General features: G+C 37.8%; 1 protein-coding gene across 3 annotated transcripts in view; it reads right to left on the bottom strand.

Annotated features, from left to right (window-relative positions):
* DNAJC13 (DnaJ heat shock protein family (Hsp40) member C13) overlaps window positions 1-19,942 on the bottom strand; it is a 121,883-nt gene that overhangs the window by 8,744 nt on the left and 93,197 nt on the right. For 2 of the 3 annotated variants that reach the window (XM_032869696.1, XM_032869697.1), the window contains 13 exons: window positions 19,041-19,154; window positions 17,232-17,348; window positions 15,722-15,899; window positions 14,186-14,277; window positions 12,416-12,515; window positions 10,384-10,458; window positions 10,051-10,163; window positions 5,321-5,490; window positions 5,130-5,172; window positions 4,611-4,784; window positions 2,657-2,836; window positions 2,224-2,364; window positions 355-498 (listed from right to left, as the gene is read on the bottom strand). In XM_032869696.1, the coding sequence (XP_032725587.1) occupies window positions 355-498; window positions 2,224-2,364; window positions 2,657-2,836; window positions 4,611-4,784; window positions 5,130-5,172; window positions 5,321-5,490; window positions 10,051-10,163; window positions 10,384-10,458; window positions 12,416-12,515; window positions 14,186-14,277; window positions 15,722-15,899; window positions 17,232-17,348; window positions 19,041-19,154 (1,641 nt within the window). Of the gene's footprint in view, window positions 1-354; window positions 499-2,223; window positions 2,365-2,656; window positions 2,837-3,662; window positions 4,335-4,533; window positions 4,785-5,129; window positions 5,173-5,320; window positions 5,491-10,050; window positions 10,164-10,383; window positions 10,459-12,415; window positions 12,516-14,185; window positions 14,278-15,721; window positions 15,900-17,231; window positions 17,349-19,040; window positions 19,155-19,942 lie in introns of those variants that run through there. The other variant, XM_032869698.1, reaches the window with a different exon arrangement.

Raw genomic sequence — 19,942 nt, forward strand, 5'->3', positions numbered from 1 at the left:
CAAGCATGCGGCTGACACACACTGTTAAGTGTTAACAAAGAAAGAGGATAAACGAAAATGGCCTTATGGGATTGTTAATCATTATGGTTAGTTATCACTGCCTGGCAAAAAATCCTACAACTAAATATTAACCTCAACCAGCACTAAATGCTCCATATTCTTCTATGCTGAAGAATTCCAGCATTTTTCTTCCTGAAATGTACATCACACTATCAGTATTCCAAAAAAGAACCCCCACCAAGTGACTATTTGAGTCTATGACGAGAGGCGCACAGATCATCCACAGCCAGGACCCCTGGCTCAGAGACTACCCTACTGTTACCAGCCAGCTGAAGTCACCCAGTGCAGACCCACCTGTTCTCCATGCTGCAGGCTTCGAGTCATGGCCTTGAGAGCTTTAACAATCTGAGCCTTCGTGGCTGCTGGGCTGTCGAGATTTTCAAGGCCAATGCCTTCAAGTAATTTTAAGAGGTATGGGACCAAATCTACTTTCAGGGCCTAGAAGAGAATATTGAACATATATAAATATGCTGAAAAAAATTCAATTTCACCCTGGAACCATACCTGGAAGAAGACAACCTCCTTTCATTTTAATGCAGATAAAGATTTCTTTTATAGATCTAATGATAACGACACTCTATTTTACTCCATACCATTAACTGTTCTAAATGCTGTAGACTGATCATTTTACTTAATCCTCACAACATGTAACAGCATAGGCACTAGGATTATTACTGATGAAAAAAATCATCACACAGAGGTAAAACCTGATAATCACAGGCAGTGACAGAATCTTTATGTTGGCCCACAGAATGCAGAACATGACCTTTAGCCACTACACTGGACTGCTTCCTTTAATCACTCCACACTAATGGGCACAAATTTTTTTTTCACATTTTCTTAAAACATCAATCTTTGCATTCACCAAACATTTCCCATCAGCCTCTTAAAAGTTAGATAATACTCAGGTATCACACAATTGTCACTACCCACCCTGAAGCTCAAAGGGAAGAGGGAGAAGTAACCAACAGTGAGTGTACCTCCCTTTACAGATAGCATTCTCCTAACAGCCCTGGAAGGATTCAGAACTATTTCAGATGAGGAATCTGAATGGTCTAAGTTTATGTGTCATGCCTGAGGTCACAGAGCCATCAAGTGGTAGTACTAGCTCAAGTTTTTTCCAATACAACAACCCCTTCAAGCCAATCCTAAATTTGAATTCCAAAGTATCCAGTTACCTCTTTGAGAGGTACCCAGTACTTCTAACCTGCCTAAATGAGGGGAAAGTGGTGGAAGGGGATAGAAGATGGAGGAGGAAAAGGGGCCAGGAGAATTGGAGGGCCAGATATAAAGATGCAGGACCTTGTACTGAGGCTAAGGATGTCAGCTGTCACTTTATCATCTGGTGGTAACGGGCAACCAAAGAAGAGTTTTTAAGACGAACAGTGACCCAGTTATATTTAAGAATTGTATTTTAGAAATATCACTTTTGCAATGGTTTTGCTCGTTTAGTGTCTGTCTACATAGTATCCACCAAGTCCTCTCTACATTAGGTGGGAGGGTAATCTCTCTGAAAAAGACAGTAATCTTGGCATGTTTCTTAAAAATGACTTAAGAGATGAAGGCATCAAAAGACAGTGAGTCCTTCCAAAGAGGAGGAAGTAAATTTTACAAAGCAAGCTAAGAATAAATGCTTAGCAAAAAACCAAAATTTAAAATCAAACATCACAAAGGTACTTTTGTTTGCTTATTTTTATAAAGAGAGTGCAGGAACAAGATGGGGGAGAGGCAGAGGAGGAGGGGGAAACAGAGAATCTTAAGCAGGCTCCACACCCAGCACAGAGCCTGACATGGGTTCACTCAATCTCACCACCCTGAGATCATGACCTGAACCTAAATCATGAGTTGGACTCTTAACCGACTAAGCCACCCAGGTGCCCTGAAGTTGTTAAGATTTTTGATAGCTGGTCTGCCTTTATGAGTGAGTGTGTGTGTATATGTGTGAATGAAAGTGTATGTGTACACATACATATATACACATTTATATATATGTATACATATATGCACGCCTGTATGTGTATAAAATATAAAATCATGCACGCACAAACCCCAACTTATCTCCCGACCAAATCTAAGTCACAGAAACCAAATCAGTGCCAAATAATGAAAACCTATTTGCTACATTTGTTTTCCTAAAATAGTACTAAATGTAGAATCACTTACTTGTGCCACTAATTCACTCTGCTCCTTCTGAAACATTCGATTAATTGCTTCACAGGCTAGACCAACAGTATCTGGTCGCTTTTTCATTCCATTCATCAGTGGGCCAATGGTATCTAAAGATGCCATGGCTCGAACACACAGCTAAGTGTCCAAAAAAAAGGTTACTTGTAGAACAGCAGTATTTCATATAGCACAGTAAATAGAATAATAAAATATGTGGAAAACCTCCATTCAGCTCAAGTTTAATAATGAACTCAAATTCAGTCTCCTATTAATTACATCCTTTGAACTACTTTCAGAGTTGTTATAATACTGTTGGTTCATATGCAGAGAGGCACATGGTAGGAAGGGGATCTACACTACACTGTGCATTCATCAGAAGAGGGGACCATAAACTCCAGAAGTAGAAGCTACAAAATGCATTCATACATACCTCGTTTTCAGACAGGGCATGGATAACGCGAATGGCACTCTTAGGAATGGCACTGTTCCTGTGATTCATCGCTTGGATCACTTTGGGGAGGTGGCCCAAAGGTGGGACCTGGTCAGCCAGCTGAGGCTGTGCATTGAAGAGACAAACTGTGGCCATTGTCAAAGTTTCCAGAGTTTCTCCCTGGAAGGTGTAAAACAAACAAACAAACAAACAAACAAGCTATAAAATACTGACAAAGTAAGTCCTAAATACCCTTGGATATTATTTGATATTCTAACCTAGAGATCTATAAATTCTAAGTGCTGATTTTTGAAAATTGATTCACAAATCCTAAAAAAACAACAAACTTCCCATCCTGAAAAAGAGGCATGAATTCCAAGGACTTTAAGAAGGTCATATCCTACTCTAAGCAGCCTTTCACTGGGACACAGCATATCTCATTTCTGTTGCAGGTTTACGAGATTATCTCCCAAAAGGTATTATGAGAAAGCTGTAGTCAATGTTAGAGAAATGTCAGTTATCAGGGAACATCACTAGTTCAAGAGAATGCAAAAATCATGAAATGTGTTTTCCAGTTCTGTTAAAAATTCTACTGAACAGGTCTGGCTGCCATAAGGCACTTTCTGTTGTGGATAGCAAAGACCTGTAACTTATACCACTATATGCAGACATATACAACCGCAGCATCTCAAATGAACATGGAAATTGGGATGAGCCTACCAAGAAAGGTGATGTGAGGAAAATATTGTGTTTTTTTCCCCCTAAGTTTCTGCCTTTTGAGGATTTCATTCTTTTTTTTTTTTTTTTTTTTAAGGAAACTATATACGTAGTAAAAATCCTAGTGAAGAGAAAACCTGATTGTGGCAAGTGACATATGCAAATATTTGGTAAACTAATTTTTTTTTCCCGGAAGCTGTGCTAATCTAATGTTAGTAACTAGTAATTCTGAGGCAGTTGGCATGTGCCAGACATTATGCTAAGGATCCTCTATATATCAAAATTCATTAAAACTCAGCCTTACGGCAGGTGCTATGATCCATCTATAAATGAGGCAGAGCCACGAGGTACTACTGCTCAAGATCACACAGTCAGTCAGTGGTGGAGCTGGTACTGGGTCCAGGACCATCTAATAACACAGCCTGGATTCTTTACTCACCTTGCCCACAGCCCGTCTGTTTAATATAACAACAGTCACGTACCTCAAGTATTTTTGGTCTAAAGGTTTAAGTAACAAAACCTTATATACTTCCAGGATTTGACTCAGCGAATGAAGACCAAGACTACTTTCTCACTCCTGCTTCCCTAGTAGCCTTGGCTTTGGTACTAGGTTCCTTCATATGGTTAACTACTCTGTTGTCAACTGTTAACTACTCTTCTTTCACAAGGGTCATCCCGGTCACATATGGAAAGCTGAGTGAAGAACACACCCTAGCAGGACACGCTTCCAGGGAAGTACTGAACATTTACATTTCTCCTTAAAATTAAAATTCTTTTAGAGCCTCTGTAATCGTCAGAAACAGCATTCTGTCAATAGTCATCTCCAACTTTGGTTCAGAAATAATTCTTTTACTAATGAGTTGCACTTTTGAAATGCACCAAAAAAGACAAATAGGTATTATCTGAATTTAAATGTGGCCACGGTATTAGAAGAGGGAGCCAGTTCTTAGTGTATGGTCAATTATGATGGTTTGTTTTTTTTTTTTAAAGATTTTTATTTATTTATTTGACAGCGAGAGATCACAAGCAGGCAGAGAGAGAGGAAGGGAAGCAGGCTCCCTGCTGAGCAGAGAGCCCGATGCGGGGCTTGATCCCAGGACCCCGGGATCATGACCTGAGCCGAAGGCAGAGGCTTAACCCACTGAGACACTCAGGTGCCCCTACGATGGTGTTTTAACAGAAACACCATCAATATGTTTAGCAAATTCAAAATGTTCTGCTGCTGGCTGAAGCTTACATGTGGATTGTTCTTCTCCAGGAGCTCAGTTAATTTTTCTAATAGTGCAATAAGAAATTCTCTGGGCTTTCTTAGAACCCAGGCTGGTTGTGCAATGAAGATTCTCAAGAAAACTCCTCCAACAGCAAGTTCACCCTCTGCTTCTCCAAACACCACAGCAAAATCTTCAGGCAACTTTAAAGAAAGAATGAATCATAGTCAAGTCAATCATTAGTCCTACATGAAACAAAAAATGCAAATCCCATTAAGTGGTTATTAACATAATCAAATTATAATTACTGCAAGTTTCATTTTCCCTTAATAAAATTCAAAAAAGGTGCTTTGATTACTTACTTAAAAAATGAATATTCCCATTTTTTAATTTAAAACCTTATTTTCCAGGGGAATACTTAAATGTCTTAATGACAAAATATCTGACGGTCATTAAACTGACTCAGTAGGAATTAAAAAACAACAACAAATCTACAAAAAATATAGTAAAATGTAAACTTCCTTCCTCTGAATAAAAATATATTTTACCTTCCAATTTACATCAGGGTTGTCTCGCTGATTTTTAAAGTGCCTTAGGGGGAAAAGAAAAGGAGAGGGGAATATCAAACTTCAGTCATAACATACACTTTCATTAAACATTAGAATAAGTATTAGAGAAATGATGGATGATGGAGGAAACATCTGTCCTTCTTGGTGATTTACCTGAAGGCTTTACTTACTCTAGCATCATTTCTCTAACTGTTGTAGACACTTTATCTCTGGAGCTATCATTCCAAATCAGCTCTGGATTTTCGTGAGTTCCTTCAAAAATATGTACAGCAGCTTCTGGGTTGTCTCTCATGGCATCCATAAAAACGCTTGGCAGAAATTTCATTAATGTAATGCGGACCTATATGAGGGGATTTGAGAAAGAAAAAAGGTCTATTGGACAGCTCAGTGTGTTTGGTGTGCTTTGCATTTCTCTAGGATGGATTACTGCTGTTACTTGTGGTGTGGCTGATTGGGGCCTCAACTATCAACCAAACCACCTGGAGTAGGAGAAGAGATCAATCTTGGTTTATGCAAAGGTAACTTTAACAAGACTCATATGACCCGCTCTTACATACCTATCCAGTTTCGTTTTTTCTGTTTCAAATTTAAGACCCTTGAAGAAATTCAATATTGCTGATACATATACTGTCCAGAGCACACCTTGCTAGATCACGCCTTGCACACATGGTTTCTTCTTCCCAGAATACCCTTGGTTGGCCTGTCCCTCCAGCTCTCCATCATGCCCCTGCCCTTGCAAACAAATTTTTTTCATGCTGCCTTTGTGCCTTTCAAGTGCATTTATTTTGCTATACTCTGTTTTATACTACACTGTCTCTTTTTTCCAAAAAGGACTTAAAATGCAGCTTTAAAAATAATACAGGGGTACCTGGCTGGCTCAGTCAGTAAAACAAGCAACTCTTGCTCTCAAAGTCATGAGTTCAAGCCCCATACTGGGTGTAGAGATTACTTAAAAAAAAAAAAAAAAAGGCAGTAAAAATAATACATCCAACACACACACGTACACACTGAAAATTAGTTTGAGGCATAAGGTCAAACATAAAATGAAGGTTGGGAAGTGTTAAGTTTTCCCCTGAGATCTTCACATGATTTTCTTTCCTTCATATCACTCGAGCCTGTGCTCAAAGTTTTCTTCTTCTTCTTCTTTTTTTTTTTTAAAGATTTTATTTATTTGAAAGAGAGAGTGAACACAAGCAGGGGGGAGGACAGAGGGAGAAGGAGAAGCAGACTCACCACTGAGCAGGGAGCCCAATGCAGGGCTTGACCCCAGGACCCCAAGATCATGACCTGAGCCAAAGGCAGATGGTTAACTAACTGAGCCAGCCAGATGCCCCTCAAACTTATCTTCTGGAAAGCTTCCCTGACCTAGTCTTTCTAGCTCATTGCTTGCATTCTCAGCCCTTGGCATGGAGCAGATAGTCAAAAACTTATTTGAACAAAGACTAATATAAAGTCAGGACACAAGGGAAACATCAAAAACTACATAACTGATAGTGATGTATTACAAATTTAGTTCTGAACTTCCTAAGCAGCCAATGAACTAAAGGAAGTTATGTCCATTACATAACAGACAACATTCACAAAATAGGAAGTATTTCACTTTTCTTGGTCATGAGAGAAATCAAATTAGAAGTGATCACTCACTGATATTATTAAACATTTAAGTAAAACAATTTATATAATGCAAATTCTTTGACTGTAAGACTTGAGAGTTACGTACAGGCTACTCAGTTATCCGAGAACAAGAGCTGGCACACTAAGGAGCCAAACTTGTCCTGCCACCTGTTTTTGTATACAAAGTTTTATTGGAACACTGCCACGACCATTTATAGTTACGGTCTATGGCTGCTTTCCTGTGACAATGGAAGAGTTCAGTATTTGTGAAAAAAAATCAGATGACCCAAAAAGGATAAAATAGTTACCATGTTTTTTCCTTTATAGGAAAAGTTTACTGGTCCCACCCCAACCTCACATCATCTACGAAAATTCAGATGGATCTAGGATGTAATCCAAGAGCTAAAACTATAAAACTCTAGTAGGAGGACACACGGGCATAGCTCTTTGTAACCTCGGATTTGGCAAAGGTTTCTAATATATGAGATCAATAGCACAAGCTATAATAGCAACAAAAAACCCAGACTGGGCTTCATCAAAACTAAAAAAATTATGTGCTATGGGGCACCTGGGTGGCACAGTCAGTTAAGCATCTGATCTTGGTTTTGGCTTAGGTTGTGATCTCAGAATCGTGAGACTGAACCCTTTGTCAGGCTCCGTGTTAGGCGAAGGGCATGCCTGGGATTTTCCTCTCTCTTCTTCTGCCCCACCCCCTCACACTCCCTCTCTCAGATAAATAAATATTAAAAAAAAAAATTTGTGCTTCAAAAGACACCATAAAAAAACAGAATGACATTCATGGAATGAGAGAAAATATCTGCAAATCATGTACTAGATAGGGGACTGGCATCCAGAATGTATAAAGAACATTAAAGAACAATTACAACTCAACGGTAAAAAGATAACCCAATTAGGGCGCCTGGGTGGCTCAGTGGGTTAGGCCTCTGCCTTCGGCTCAGGTCATGATCTCGGGGTCCTGGGATCGAGTCCCGCATCGGGCTCTCTGCTCCGCAGGGAGCCTGCTTCCTCCTCTCTCTCTCTGCCTCCCTCTCTGCCTACTTGTGATCTCTGTCTGTCAAATAAATGAATAAAATCTTAAAAAAAAAAACCCAATTGAAGAACAAGCAAAAGATAAAAACAAAGTTATTTTTCTAAAAAAAGATGTACAAATGGCCAAAAGCACATGAAAAGATACTCAACATTATTAGTCACCAAGGAAATGCAAATCCAAACCATGAGATACTATTTCACACCCATTAGGATGGCTATAATCAAAATCGATATCTAATAACAACTGTTAGGATGTGGAGAAATAAGAACCCTCAGACATTGCTGGTAGGAATATAAAATGCTGCAGCCATTTTGGAAAACAGTATGACAGTATGACCTTCCTCAAAAGGTTAAACAAATAGTACCCTCTGATCCAAAAATTCTATTCTCAGAGAAATAAAATACATATCTTTAGTCAGAAGAGCCAAAATGTAGGAACAATTCACATGACCATCAACTGATAAATGGAAAAACAATGTGGTTTATCTATATAAGGGAGTATTATTTGGCAAGAAAAAGGGATGAACAGTATGGAATAACCTTGAAAACGTGCTAAGTGACAGAACCCAGTCACAGAAGAACATATATTACATGATTTCATTCATATGAACTGCCCAGAATAGACAAATCCAGAATATAAGTTAGTGGCTGCCAGGTGCTGGAAGAAGAGGAATGGGGAATGACTGCCAAAGGGGAACAGTTTTTTTTTTTTCCTGCACTGAAGAAAACAGACAGTGGTTACCCAATCTGTGAATATAATAAAACCACTGAACTGGTCACTTTACATGTGTGAATTGAGTTATATCTCAATAAAGCTGTTAACCGGGGCGCCTGGGTGGCTCAGAGGGTTGAGCCTCTGCCTTCAGCTCAGGTCATGGTCTTGGGGTCCTGGGATCGAGCCCCACATCGGGCTCTCTGCTCAACGGGGAGCCTGCTTCCCCTTCTCTCTCTGCCTGCCTCTCTGCCTACTTGTGATCTCTCTCTGTATGTTAAATAAATAAAAAACTTAAAAAAAAAAAAAAAAGCTGTTAACCAAAAAGGAAAAAAGTTCACACCTCCCAGTTCTAAAATACCTTCCTGCAAACCAGTCAATGAAGGAGCTGGTACTTGTATTGTTCCTATACAACAAATTTAAGTGTAAATATATTCACTTTGAGAAAATCTGTCCCTCATGTATTTCGATGGACAAAAAATTACTAAAAAGAGCTCAAAGTTAACTCCAGTACATGTTTAAACAACTAAAACATTATGTACATCATGTAATATTAGATATTACAACTTTGTGCTACCCAACTCTAGCTTTAAGAAAACTCTGTATTATATACCAATACTCATACTTTTATGGATCCTTTCTACAGAAATCCAAGTGTAATCTCCCTCATCAACCCTTGTGATGACAGACTGTTAACTTTATTCCCAAAGTAAAATTGTTTCTGAGACTCTGACACATTCTCAATATCCCGATCTAGAGACAAGACAAGGAAAAAACCTAAATCCAGATTGTTTTATTGAGGTAAGACTGACTCTGGAAGTGGTGGCTCGGGGGTTTGAGTCCTGAAACACTTCTCTGAGGTGCTAACTTCCCGGGCTAGGCACAGACAATGAATGCTTTAGCGAGCACTACTTCTGCTGAAACTGAGTTAATGAAGGAGACTGACTACACCTGTTCTGAATGGAATTCTACTCAGAAGTACTGTTTTAACAGGTTCATGTTCTACAAACAGGACTGTTTCCAAAGATCATCCAGTCATCTTCAGATTCTGGACGAAAGATCTCCCTGCAACGTGGAGAAGCTGTTACACTCCGTGCCCATATGGACTTACTTGCCCAGGTGCTATGTCTGTACTAACAAAGATGTGGGGCGTTTAAGAACACATATCACCATATCCCCTTCACCAGCTACTTCCACAGGCCAGTCCTCAGTGTCAAAGTCTAACCCAACTATCTTCTGTCAAAACTTACATATACTCTTGTTCTTTCTTTAAGGAAGGCATATGGTTTACCACCATAATCCAAACACTGTCTTAAGACTTCTCAATTCCAATAAAGGCTTCTCCATCTATACTTTTTCGCAAAGTAGTAATGCAGAGCAACAATTTCAAGAATATCGATCTTCCAACTTTCACATCAAATCATGTCCTTAGCCTCACCATCAGACTCTGGTAAACTTCATGAAATCAATATCAAAGTAACAGACCTTAAATAATTTCTTTCTAAGGACCTATTTTGTGCTTACCTTTGGACCTATTAGTTTGTCTGCTGTCATTTTAGCAAAAAGTTCCGCTGTTTGGGCTCGAACCTGTGGATGCGTTGAATTGCAGAACATATCTAATAAGTAAATCAAAGCTCCTATGAAGGAAAAAAAAGAATTAGCATTTATACTATAAAGAATATGACTTTTCTGATCAGCTGAATTCATTTTCAACTTTATTTCAACTTAATGGAGTATGATTTTTTAAATTATAATCCTTCCAAAGCATTCTCCTAGTTTATCAGACTGTACAGAAACAGTTCAAAGTAAGCTTCTTATTTGGAGCATGACTGGATGAGAAAGCAATCTATACGTTACCTTTTGCCATTGCTTCTTTGATTATTTTTGTGCTTGATGTCAAAGCATAAAGAGTTTCCAAAACAAGCTGGCGACCTGTAGGATAGAAGATACTTCAAGGAAAGCACCATCATCAAATCAGCTGACATTTACTGGGCATCAGCTCTGGCCTGGCACTGGCCTAGGTGTTCTACAGAGCGTTATCATACTTAGCTCTTCACGATAACCAGCGACAGGTATTATTATGGCCTTGTTAGGAATGGGGAAGACAAGGCCCAGTTTAACCAGTCCATGGTGTCACAGCTAGTGGGTGGCGCAGCTGGGTTTACTGAGAGGTCTGACTCCAAACTTCACACTCGTAACCACTGTACCATACTGTCTTCCTACCTTGATCATTACCTTCCTACCTTCCTACCTTGATCATTAAACAGGCAAAATCTTTCCACTTCCTGGCACCACACTGAAGATACTGGTCAGGAATCCAACATTTTTATCTGGTGCTCTGGTCTTAGAGAAGTGAGTAGGAAGTAGCAGTTGCAAGACACTGCTCCAATCTAAGACATGACAGTATCCTTCTGGACACAGCCTATACATCTCTCATACCCTGCCATGAAAGTATATTCGGCTATTGGACTTCAACTCTTCCAGAGTCAAACAGCAATGACATACAGGGGACCAAAGGGGTAAGAGTTGGCAATAAGGGTGGAGGCTGCCAAGCATTAAGCTGACACTGAAGCAACAACAAAGGCTGCTCCCTGGGCTGGGCTCTGCTCACATACAGAAGAACACACATTCAAAATCCTAAGAGAAGCGACAACACTTTACTGAAAATGCACCACTGCTGAAACACAGTTTCAGAGGAGAACAGTAAGTCTTTGGAGGGGATACTAGGAAGGTTAAATATTTTATGTATTTAATATCCCTTAGCAACCAGCGGGAAGACGGGTGATTTAGTCTAAAATATTAACGATAGCAGAGTAGGCTGAGCTGTCTAGATGTCAACTACTTCACCTGTAAGCTTAAAATACTGACTGGACTATAGTTCTCAAACTATGATTTTTTTAACATTCTTTACTTCATAAGTCAGTGTGATTTTGCATTGTTTAAAGCCTCACAAAGCCACTGAAAACTGGTAAAAAAGAAAAACCAACTAAGGTTGTAGGTATGACACAAGTAATCTGCAAATGACTTTCAAAAGCTGTCATTTTAGAGAACTATTTCAAATGTTATTTATTAAAGAAAACAACATCATTCAATGGAAATTCAACTCCATTCAAGTCACTGAAGCACTACTGTGTGCAAGTCACTAAGGCATAAATAGAAAGAGAAAGGCTCTTGTTCTCAAGGAGGTAGACAGGTGTGAGCCAAGAGCAACATGGCTTCCAAGAGGTTGGCAAAGGCAAGTGAGTAATGTATTCTGACAGTGGTGAAGCTGGAGTTATACTACAGTTGCCTTTGAAAAGCAATCTCAAGGTTAATTCTGGCATGAACACACACGACTGTGTTAGACAACCGCATAGTTTAAAAGAAGCCTATATCAGTGCAGGCTGTATTCAAGAAATAAGATAGGTATATTTTTAAAAACTGATCTCACTTTGGTGGTAATAATCTCTATCTGCATCAAATCCATAAAGGACAAATAATGCAGGATTGAACTGTAAGCTGAAAACAAGGTAATTTTTATCTTAAGCATTTTTTCCTATCATCTAAGAGCAATGAGGTTTCTTTACAAACCATGGGTCAATACTCAATTACTCAGTGCATACCATTCTCAGAAAACTGAAACTGAAAAACCTAGGTTATTTTTCTTTGCTTTTGGACCTCTCTTACCTCTAACTTTCAACTTTTGAAATGGTAAATACAAAATAGTTTTATTTACTGATGTAAAACACAATTAAGAAGACAACTCAATATAACGAATACTACTTAAGAGATTCTAAAGTAAATATGGATATCATGTTTTGTCAGAGGTTTTCTATTTGCTATGTGATTGCTCCCTCTATAGGTTGGCCATGCTGTGGTTTCCAAAATTCCATTCATGAAATATACATACTTGATGGTAATGAATGTAGAAGAGCCAATAAATTGGACAAAACCATTGATTCAGCAATATTGTTGACACAATCTTGGTTAGATGTCACTATATTCACAACCTGAAAATTAAATCAACAAGATATTAAGAGTCTGGGAAATAATTTTGGTCCTAAATAAAATTAAGTCCAATTAGTCAGACCCAAAAAAGTTTGAGGCTTCCCAAAGTGGAAAAAAATGTTTGGAGGAGAAAATAACTGTTAACGGTTTAATTTTAAAAGACTGGTTTTATTACTTTGATCTTTTGTGAAATAATAAAAATAATTAAAAAACATTTATGCTCATGTATATAGTATATATATATATAAACTTCCTATTAATTTAGAGATAAGAATTAAATGTAATTATCTAAAAAATATATTAGAAACAAGTCACAATCTCGAGGTTATAAAGATGCCTTCAATCCCATACTGTTCATGCTCCATACTATGTATTTCAATCACAGAACTGGGGTGGGGAGTGGTTAGTAAACAACAGTGTTAGTAAACAACAGTCCCTTACTACTGGGACTTTCTTTTTGCTTTTAGAGGGAGACAGTAAATATCTTCAGTGCCCAGCACAAGAGATTTAGTTTATCTTTCTGTTATAAAGGAACAGGCATGTTTTTCTTTCAAAGAAGATGACCTCTCAAGTCTAACTTTTATAGTATACATCTAGAAGATCAATGTCACTTGAAACACATGGTCAGAATCTCAAACCAACATGTCAGATTTAATGATGTTCATTTAAAAAGTTATAAGGATATGGAGGAATTAAGTAGAGAAACATGCTTTCCAATTAAAAGAACATGCTTGTTAATAAGCTTTTTAAATTATTATTTTATTAAAAATAATTTTATTATTTTATTAAAAATCTTTTCAACCAAAACGCAACCTAAGAACATGTTATGCAACTAATTCATAAACTGCTCATAAACCTGTTGCTGCAGGGTTTAATCTGGCGTTCTTTACAATAAATTGTGTATGTTACAATTAGCAGGATCATCTGAAAAATGATCCAGGGAGCCTACTCTGGATTGCCTTGACAATGAGACCCCTGTAGCGAGAGACCTCCCGCTTCTCCCAGAGGAAAAGGCTGCACCCAGCTTCCCATGGGACAAGTGGTTTCATTCTCCTAAAAAAGGGACTTCCAACTTCTCTTGGACCGCTAAAGCCCAAAGATTCTGGACAGCTGGCTTTCTTAGACAGCTCCTGTAAACATCGTAACAGCCCAGTTGTCTGTAATCCTCAGTGAAGAGGTTGCTTTTGTACTAATCTAATTTTGTACTAAAAAAAGGACAGCAACTGAAGGGAAGGGGGTAGGTGAGTCCTCTGAACACAAATGTACAGCGTGTGGCCAGCAGTATGCCCTGGTCTCTGGGGACACTGAGAGATCAGGGAAATCCTGCCCCCTGTTCCTGTCATCTCTGGCTTCCAAGCTTCCCCAGTAAGGCCCATTCCTTAACCCACATTGCATGACACTATATAATGCATCCCAAGTTCTGATGCATGGAAGACAATGACCACACAGGGAACCACCCTGAACAACATCGTGCAACACTGTTCTTCAAAATGAGTATACTAATTTAAGTTTTAAGAACACATTTACTTGGCTTAAGAGACAAAATAAGAAAAAAAAAGAAAAGAAAATACATGCAAACTTCCATTCAACTTCAGATGGTGGTTATCAAGGCCTAAAGCACATACAGTAGTGGTAGGAGAGACAGCAATGCTTTAATACAAAATTCCTTTACCTCTAACGCCAACTGCTGCACTTGACCCGCTCCATGGACACGGAGAAGAGAAAATATTAACTTAAAGTGCCCAATGCATTCACTTTCAGAGCCTAAGGAATAAGAATAAGAGGTTTATCTTTTATTTCTAAGAGATGTTCTAAGTACATACCTTCAGAAAACTGATCTACACTGTTGTTTACTATCGATTCTAAGTCTCTGACAACACTTTCTCAACATTTGTGACACGGAATAAATGGAGTACCTTCTAAACAGCAGTAAATCTTAAGAGGCAAAAAGTAAGATAAAATTTCTTAGGTTTGTTTTGTTTTCATTTCCATCCATATCCCCAGCCTTCAAACTAAAACCAAGTATCTCAAATACACAATGCAACTGCAACTTAAAAAATAAGGGTGTAAGATAATGATAATTCTACTCTTTACCTTTAGACCTTAGACCTACCCCCTCAGCCTAATTACAGTTTGGCAGAGTGTGACATCATTTGCTTTTAATATAAACTGAATTAGAACTCTGTCAGTTGAGGACTACATTGCAAACAACTGTATGGATATACAAAGGGCTCCTTGTGAAAATACATAAAACTGAATACTGTTTCCATTCCTACGCACCTCAACCCCAATCCCATATACTTACTATAATTATGTTAATTGAATAAAAATATTAAACATTAAGGTTCTGTGCAGTGTATTTTTCCTTTTACTATATGTTAGTGGAATATATAGTATAATCTGTAGTTTTTTAAGACTTCAAAAGATAATTCACTAAGACTCCTCAATTTAAAGGAGTCTGAAAACATTCTATAGATTGCTTTTAAATTCATTTTCAAACCACTATACCACTGTAATATATATGGAAAAGAGCAAAAGAGTAACTGAGAGTTAACCATAAATGTTAACAAAAAGGATTTGGGGTCTTCAAGTTACTTAAACTGAATTTATATTGTTTTAGGTTTTATGCACCATATTTGTTATCAAAGTTAGAATTAGAAGAAGCTTTCAAGTTTTCACTCATGCGTCTCCCTGCTGTCAGGCAAGAGTGGTTAACATTTTTGGAAATATCCTCTTAAGCCTGTGTAAGAATGAAAACTCACTTTTTTTATTACAATTTTTATACACCAAAACCTTCAGGTAGTTTCTCAAAAATATAAGGGCCCATCTATACACAGCATTGGGTTAGATACCAGAAGAGACAAATCAGATCACCTAATAAATCGATCTAATTTAAGCACTTATATGTCAACTTATGTCATCAATATGAAATTTTATACTATCAAGTTATTCTGTCTCTTCAACTCATCGAGACTAATTTTTCTCTTAGAGATATGAATTCTAAACATGATGCCTTCATCTCCCCTCCTTCCACTCTACTGTTTATAGGTAAAAATATTATGAGCTCAATTCTTGTTACATTATATCAAGTAAAACATTGTAACCAAGTATACTGTTTTCCTTAAGTTTCTCTGATAAAATCAAGAACTGGAATGTTTAGGGCCCTGCTATTGTAAGGACCTTATTGATCAAGGGTACAGTCACACACCTGGATTATATTTTATGACATTTCTCAGAGCTTCCAAAGCCATTTCCACTCTTGGCAAGCGGTCTCCATGTTGCTCTGACTCCACTTTTGCAGCATGTGTGATAGCCATGAATGTGTGGAGGTACTGGGCCTGGGAGCCTATATAATCCAAAAGACTTGCAGCAAATGCTTTTGGGACCTAAGTCGAGTGGAGAAATATTTACAAACATGCGTGCTCTCAGAAATAACTATGAGACTCCACAGCAACACCCACTCCCTTCCTCCCAAAAAACTTCAGGGTATGGAATGATTACATTATACATATACATGAACACTTATGGATTTGGGGGCAGAAGAAGTAAAACCCAGTTGCATTAGAAAGCATTTCTCAACTTTTTTTGTCCCAATACATTAGAGATCTGATATAGTGCCATTAGGACCTTAGTATACAAATTCTGAATTAGTATATCTCTTCCTTTTACAAATCAAAGTAACTGATAGTACCGTATGTAACTTCCACAATTTGGTTACATTTTTATATTTAAAAAAATATTTTTTTAGAATATAAATTTGAAGGACAGTTTTCAAAGAGACTTCACAAATCAATGAACTCACTCTGCTTAACAGCTATTATACAAATTATTCTGTGATACCTAATATACATTATGGTTTAGTAGATTCCTTTTTTCCCAAGTGCAAACTTTAAAACAAAGCCCCAGTGGGATACCTGGGTGGCTCAGTCGGTTAAGCATCTGCCTTTGGTTTGGGTCATGATCCCAGGGTCCTGGGATCCAGCCCCGCGTTGGGCTCTCTGCTCACTGGGGAGCCTGCCACTCTCCCTGCTTGTGCTCTCTCTCAAATAAATAAATTTTAAAACACAAAAAACAAAAAACAAACCAAAGCCTCACTTCTTCCCTTCTTATAGACCAACCAACCACCAAATCCTCCTTGCCACTCCCTCCAAAGAAAAAACTACAACAAAAAATTCCTATACATGACCACCAAGCACTAGAAGATAAAAAAGCTCCTCATTTGCTTCTGAAAGTGATTAGGGATCATCAAAAGAAATGACATGGTTTGACCTCAATCATTTTCTAAAAAATCTCTTTGCTTTCCACTGGTATCTTCTTATTTTCCTCTAAAAATTGGCCAGAGAAATACTTCTGTCTGGTGGTCTGATATTCTACATGATATAGTTAATGTGTAAATGACCTTGCACTTCCAGGAGAGACTAGTAAGTCAAAGGCATATGCACATGACACAGTTAGGTAGCATCATGCATAAAATATAAAAAATATTTGGGCAAGGAATACTTATTTTCATGAATCCACAAAATAAATTCTTCAACAAGCAAAATAAAGAGGTTTACAAATTACTTATGATAACCACATCACATACCCAGGTGAGTGTAACACACTTGGCAAAGAACATGTATTATTTCAACTTATTTAGTGTGAATAAATTAGCAGCTTTCAATAAAAAAAAAAAAATGACTGAGGGTATCAGACAAAATGAAAAGTAGAGAGCTTACCTCTAGTTGGAAAGTAGGGACTTCATTATACACCCTAACAAAAATCTCCCCTACAATAAGTTCTTTGGCATGATCACTATAGACAAATTCTGATCCATAAGTTTTGTCACAATCACCCTTTTTAAAAAAGAAAACAGACTGTTAGATGTAAATCAGAATCATCATCTGATTTATAAATCTAACCATAGTCAATTTAATAACTTAACAGATAAATAGCCTGGAAGTTCCATTTTTTTTCTAGAGGGAAACTGTGGTGGGACACACATCAAAGCACTCAATGCAGTATTAATGTTTACAACTAATAATATTAACTCTTGAATAGGCATGAGTTATTTTTTAGTCCAAAGGTTAATATTATAACTCATTCTAAAATTTCAAAAGAACACAGAAGTCATCCAACGAGGGGTCTTAGAGCTAATGTTTATAAAGCTAGTATGACACTTGGTTCTTCTCACTCCACTCAGCAGACATCTGGCCTGGTCAGCTCTAGGGTGATGGAGCTAAGAAGTGAACACATCTGGACTGGCCTTTAAAAATTAATACACTGGGGGGCGCCTGGGTGGCTCAGTGGGTTGAGGCCTCTGCCTTCAGCTCAGGTCATGATCTCAGGTTCCTGGGATCGAGCCCCGCATCGGGCTCTCTGCTCAGCGGGGAGCCTGCTTCCTCTCTCTCTCTCTCTGCCTGCCTCTCTGACTACTTGTAATCTCTACCAAATAAATAAATAAAATCTTTAAAAAAAAAAAAATTAATACACTGGTATGTGCTATGGTGAGTGCTGTGAAGTGTGTAAACCTGGTGATTCACAGACCTGTATCCCTGGGGCTAATAATACATTATATGTTAATAAAAAATAAAAAAATTAAAATAAAAAAATAGTAAAAAAATAAATTAAAAAAAGAGAATACACTGAATGGAAGTGCTAGAAAATAGAGTCTCTGAAGAAAAAAAAGAAAGAAGACATGTCAATACAGAGGTTGCCACACTGGGAAGCGTATCCATTTAAGGAAAAGGAAAAAGACAGAAAAGAGGAATGTCAGAAAAACAGCACCAATGTAGATTTAGGTGGAAATTACACAGAATTTAAGTTGGACTGAAATGGTATATAAAAGTATACAATAAACTGTAAAGCGTTAAACAAAGAGAAGATGCTATTATGTTTCTTCTGGCAAAAGAAGAGATGTGTAAGAATGTGAGACCTGTTCTCTCCAGCTCCACAATTCTCAAAACTTTGATCTGTAGAGTTCTATCATGAAATGAGTTTAAAAAAAAATCCTGAATAATTCAGGACATAACATTGGTCTTTATTGTTTAATAAAATCTAAGCCCATAAACGTAACTGTCTGCTAAACCATCAAGTCTCAACCATCCAGTGTATGGACTAAGCAGGCCTTATCTTTGGCCATAGGACTATCTTGGTTATTTTGTTGTTGTTTTTGTTTTTCACAGCTTCATAGATTCTCCACCAGAAGGTGGCAAGACAGGAGAAACTGTTTGATTCTGATACCAGAAAGCAACTTTGATGTACTGGGAAAAGAAGCCGAAGACAACAACTCTAACAGTGTTTTTGGAGATAAAAATTCATTAAAAAGGGGAACAGCTACATGTAAACGGGACAACAACAAACACAAATTTATCATTTAGTACAAGACTGCTGTTCTTACATGGGCCACCCATTAGGTGGCAAAAACCTGTAGGCCTAACATCAAATGGAGAAACAGTATGTTTCTGTCTTGTCAGTACTGAACTGTGTTTCCAGAGAATATTTTTTGAGACCAAGTAACCCCAGAAGTTTATGAAACAATAACATACCTTTTTAATCATGTTTTCTTGTTGGGATTCAAGAAACTCAAGTAGTTCTGCTCTTGTAGAATTATTCCATATCAAATAGGGGCTCTCGGTGTTGCTGTTGAGCATCTTCAGAATCTAGGACACAGAATATTACTATTTTTTAACAGAAAAAAAATAGTGCAAGTTAGCATTTACTGAAACTGCTGATGACATGCCAAGCCCTGTAGTAAGTGCCTTAAGTATAATGGGCCTCAATAGTTCTAACAAGTTTGTTGATATTATCCATTTTACAGCTGAGAAAAATCAAAGCTAAGAGCAATCTAATGATTTGTCCCACGTCACACAACCAGCCCTTAAGTGGGGGAAAACTGGGGTTCAAATTAGAGTCTGTGTGACTTCACATCCTTAACATTTGCTCTGCTACAGTGAAAAATATGAGAGATAGTTTGTGCTTAAACATTTAATAAACTCTTAGTAAACATAGGCTTAGAAAGAATCATTCCATACTACCTTTATATAAACATATCTGAAAACAAAATCTAAATCTTTCTGCACTGCTGTGAAGGGAAGCAAAATTTATGGGCAGAGTCACTTCCGATTTTCTTAGCCAAACCCAAGGCTGCATTAAGCAATTCTGAAAGCATAGCTTCTGCTTAGCCATCCACAGCGCTTTCCCTTTGTCTATCTGGTCCTCTGCAATTAAAAGTGAACAGACATCTCACTCTCCTTCAAGTGTTTTAATACAAATTTCTGTACATTTTACATTTACAAAGCTCTATGCTAGCAGGAAGTCAGTGGGTTAATACCTTTGTCTTCGACAAAACCATCTAACTTGTTTTAAAAATGTTAACTATTAGTTAACTGAAATGACTGAAGAATACATTCTTAGCAAGGACACCTGGGTGGCTCAGTTGGTTAAGTGT

Source organism: Lontra canadensis, unplaced genomic scaffold, assembly GCF_010015895.1.
Source record: "Lontra canadensis isolate GAN:19392208 unplaced genomic scaffold, GSC_riverotter_1.0 scaffold38, whole genome shotgun sequence".
Lineage (NCBI taxonomy): Eukaryota > Metazoa > Chordata > Mammalia > Carnivora > Mustelidae > Lontra > Lontra canadensis.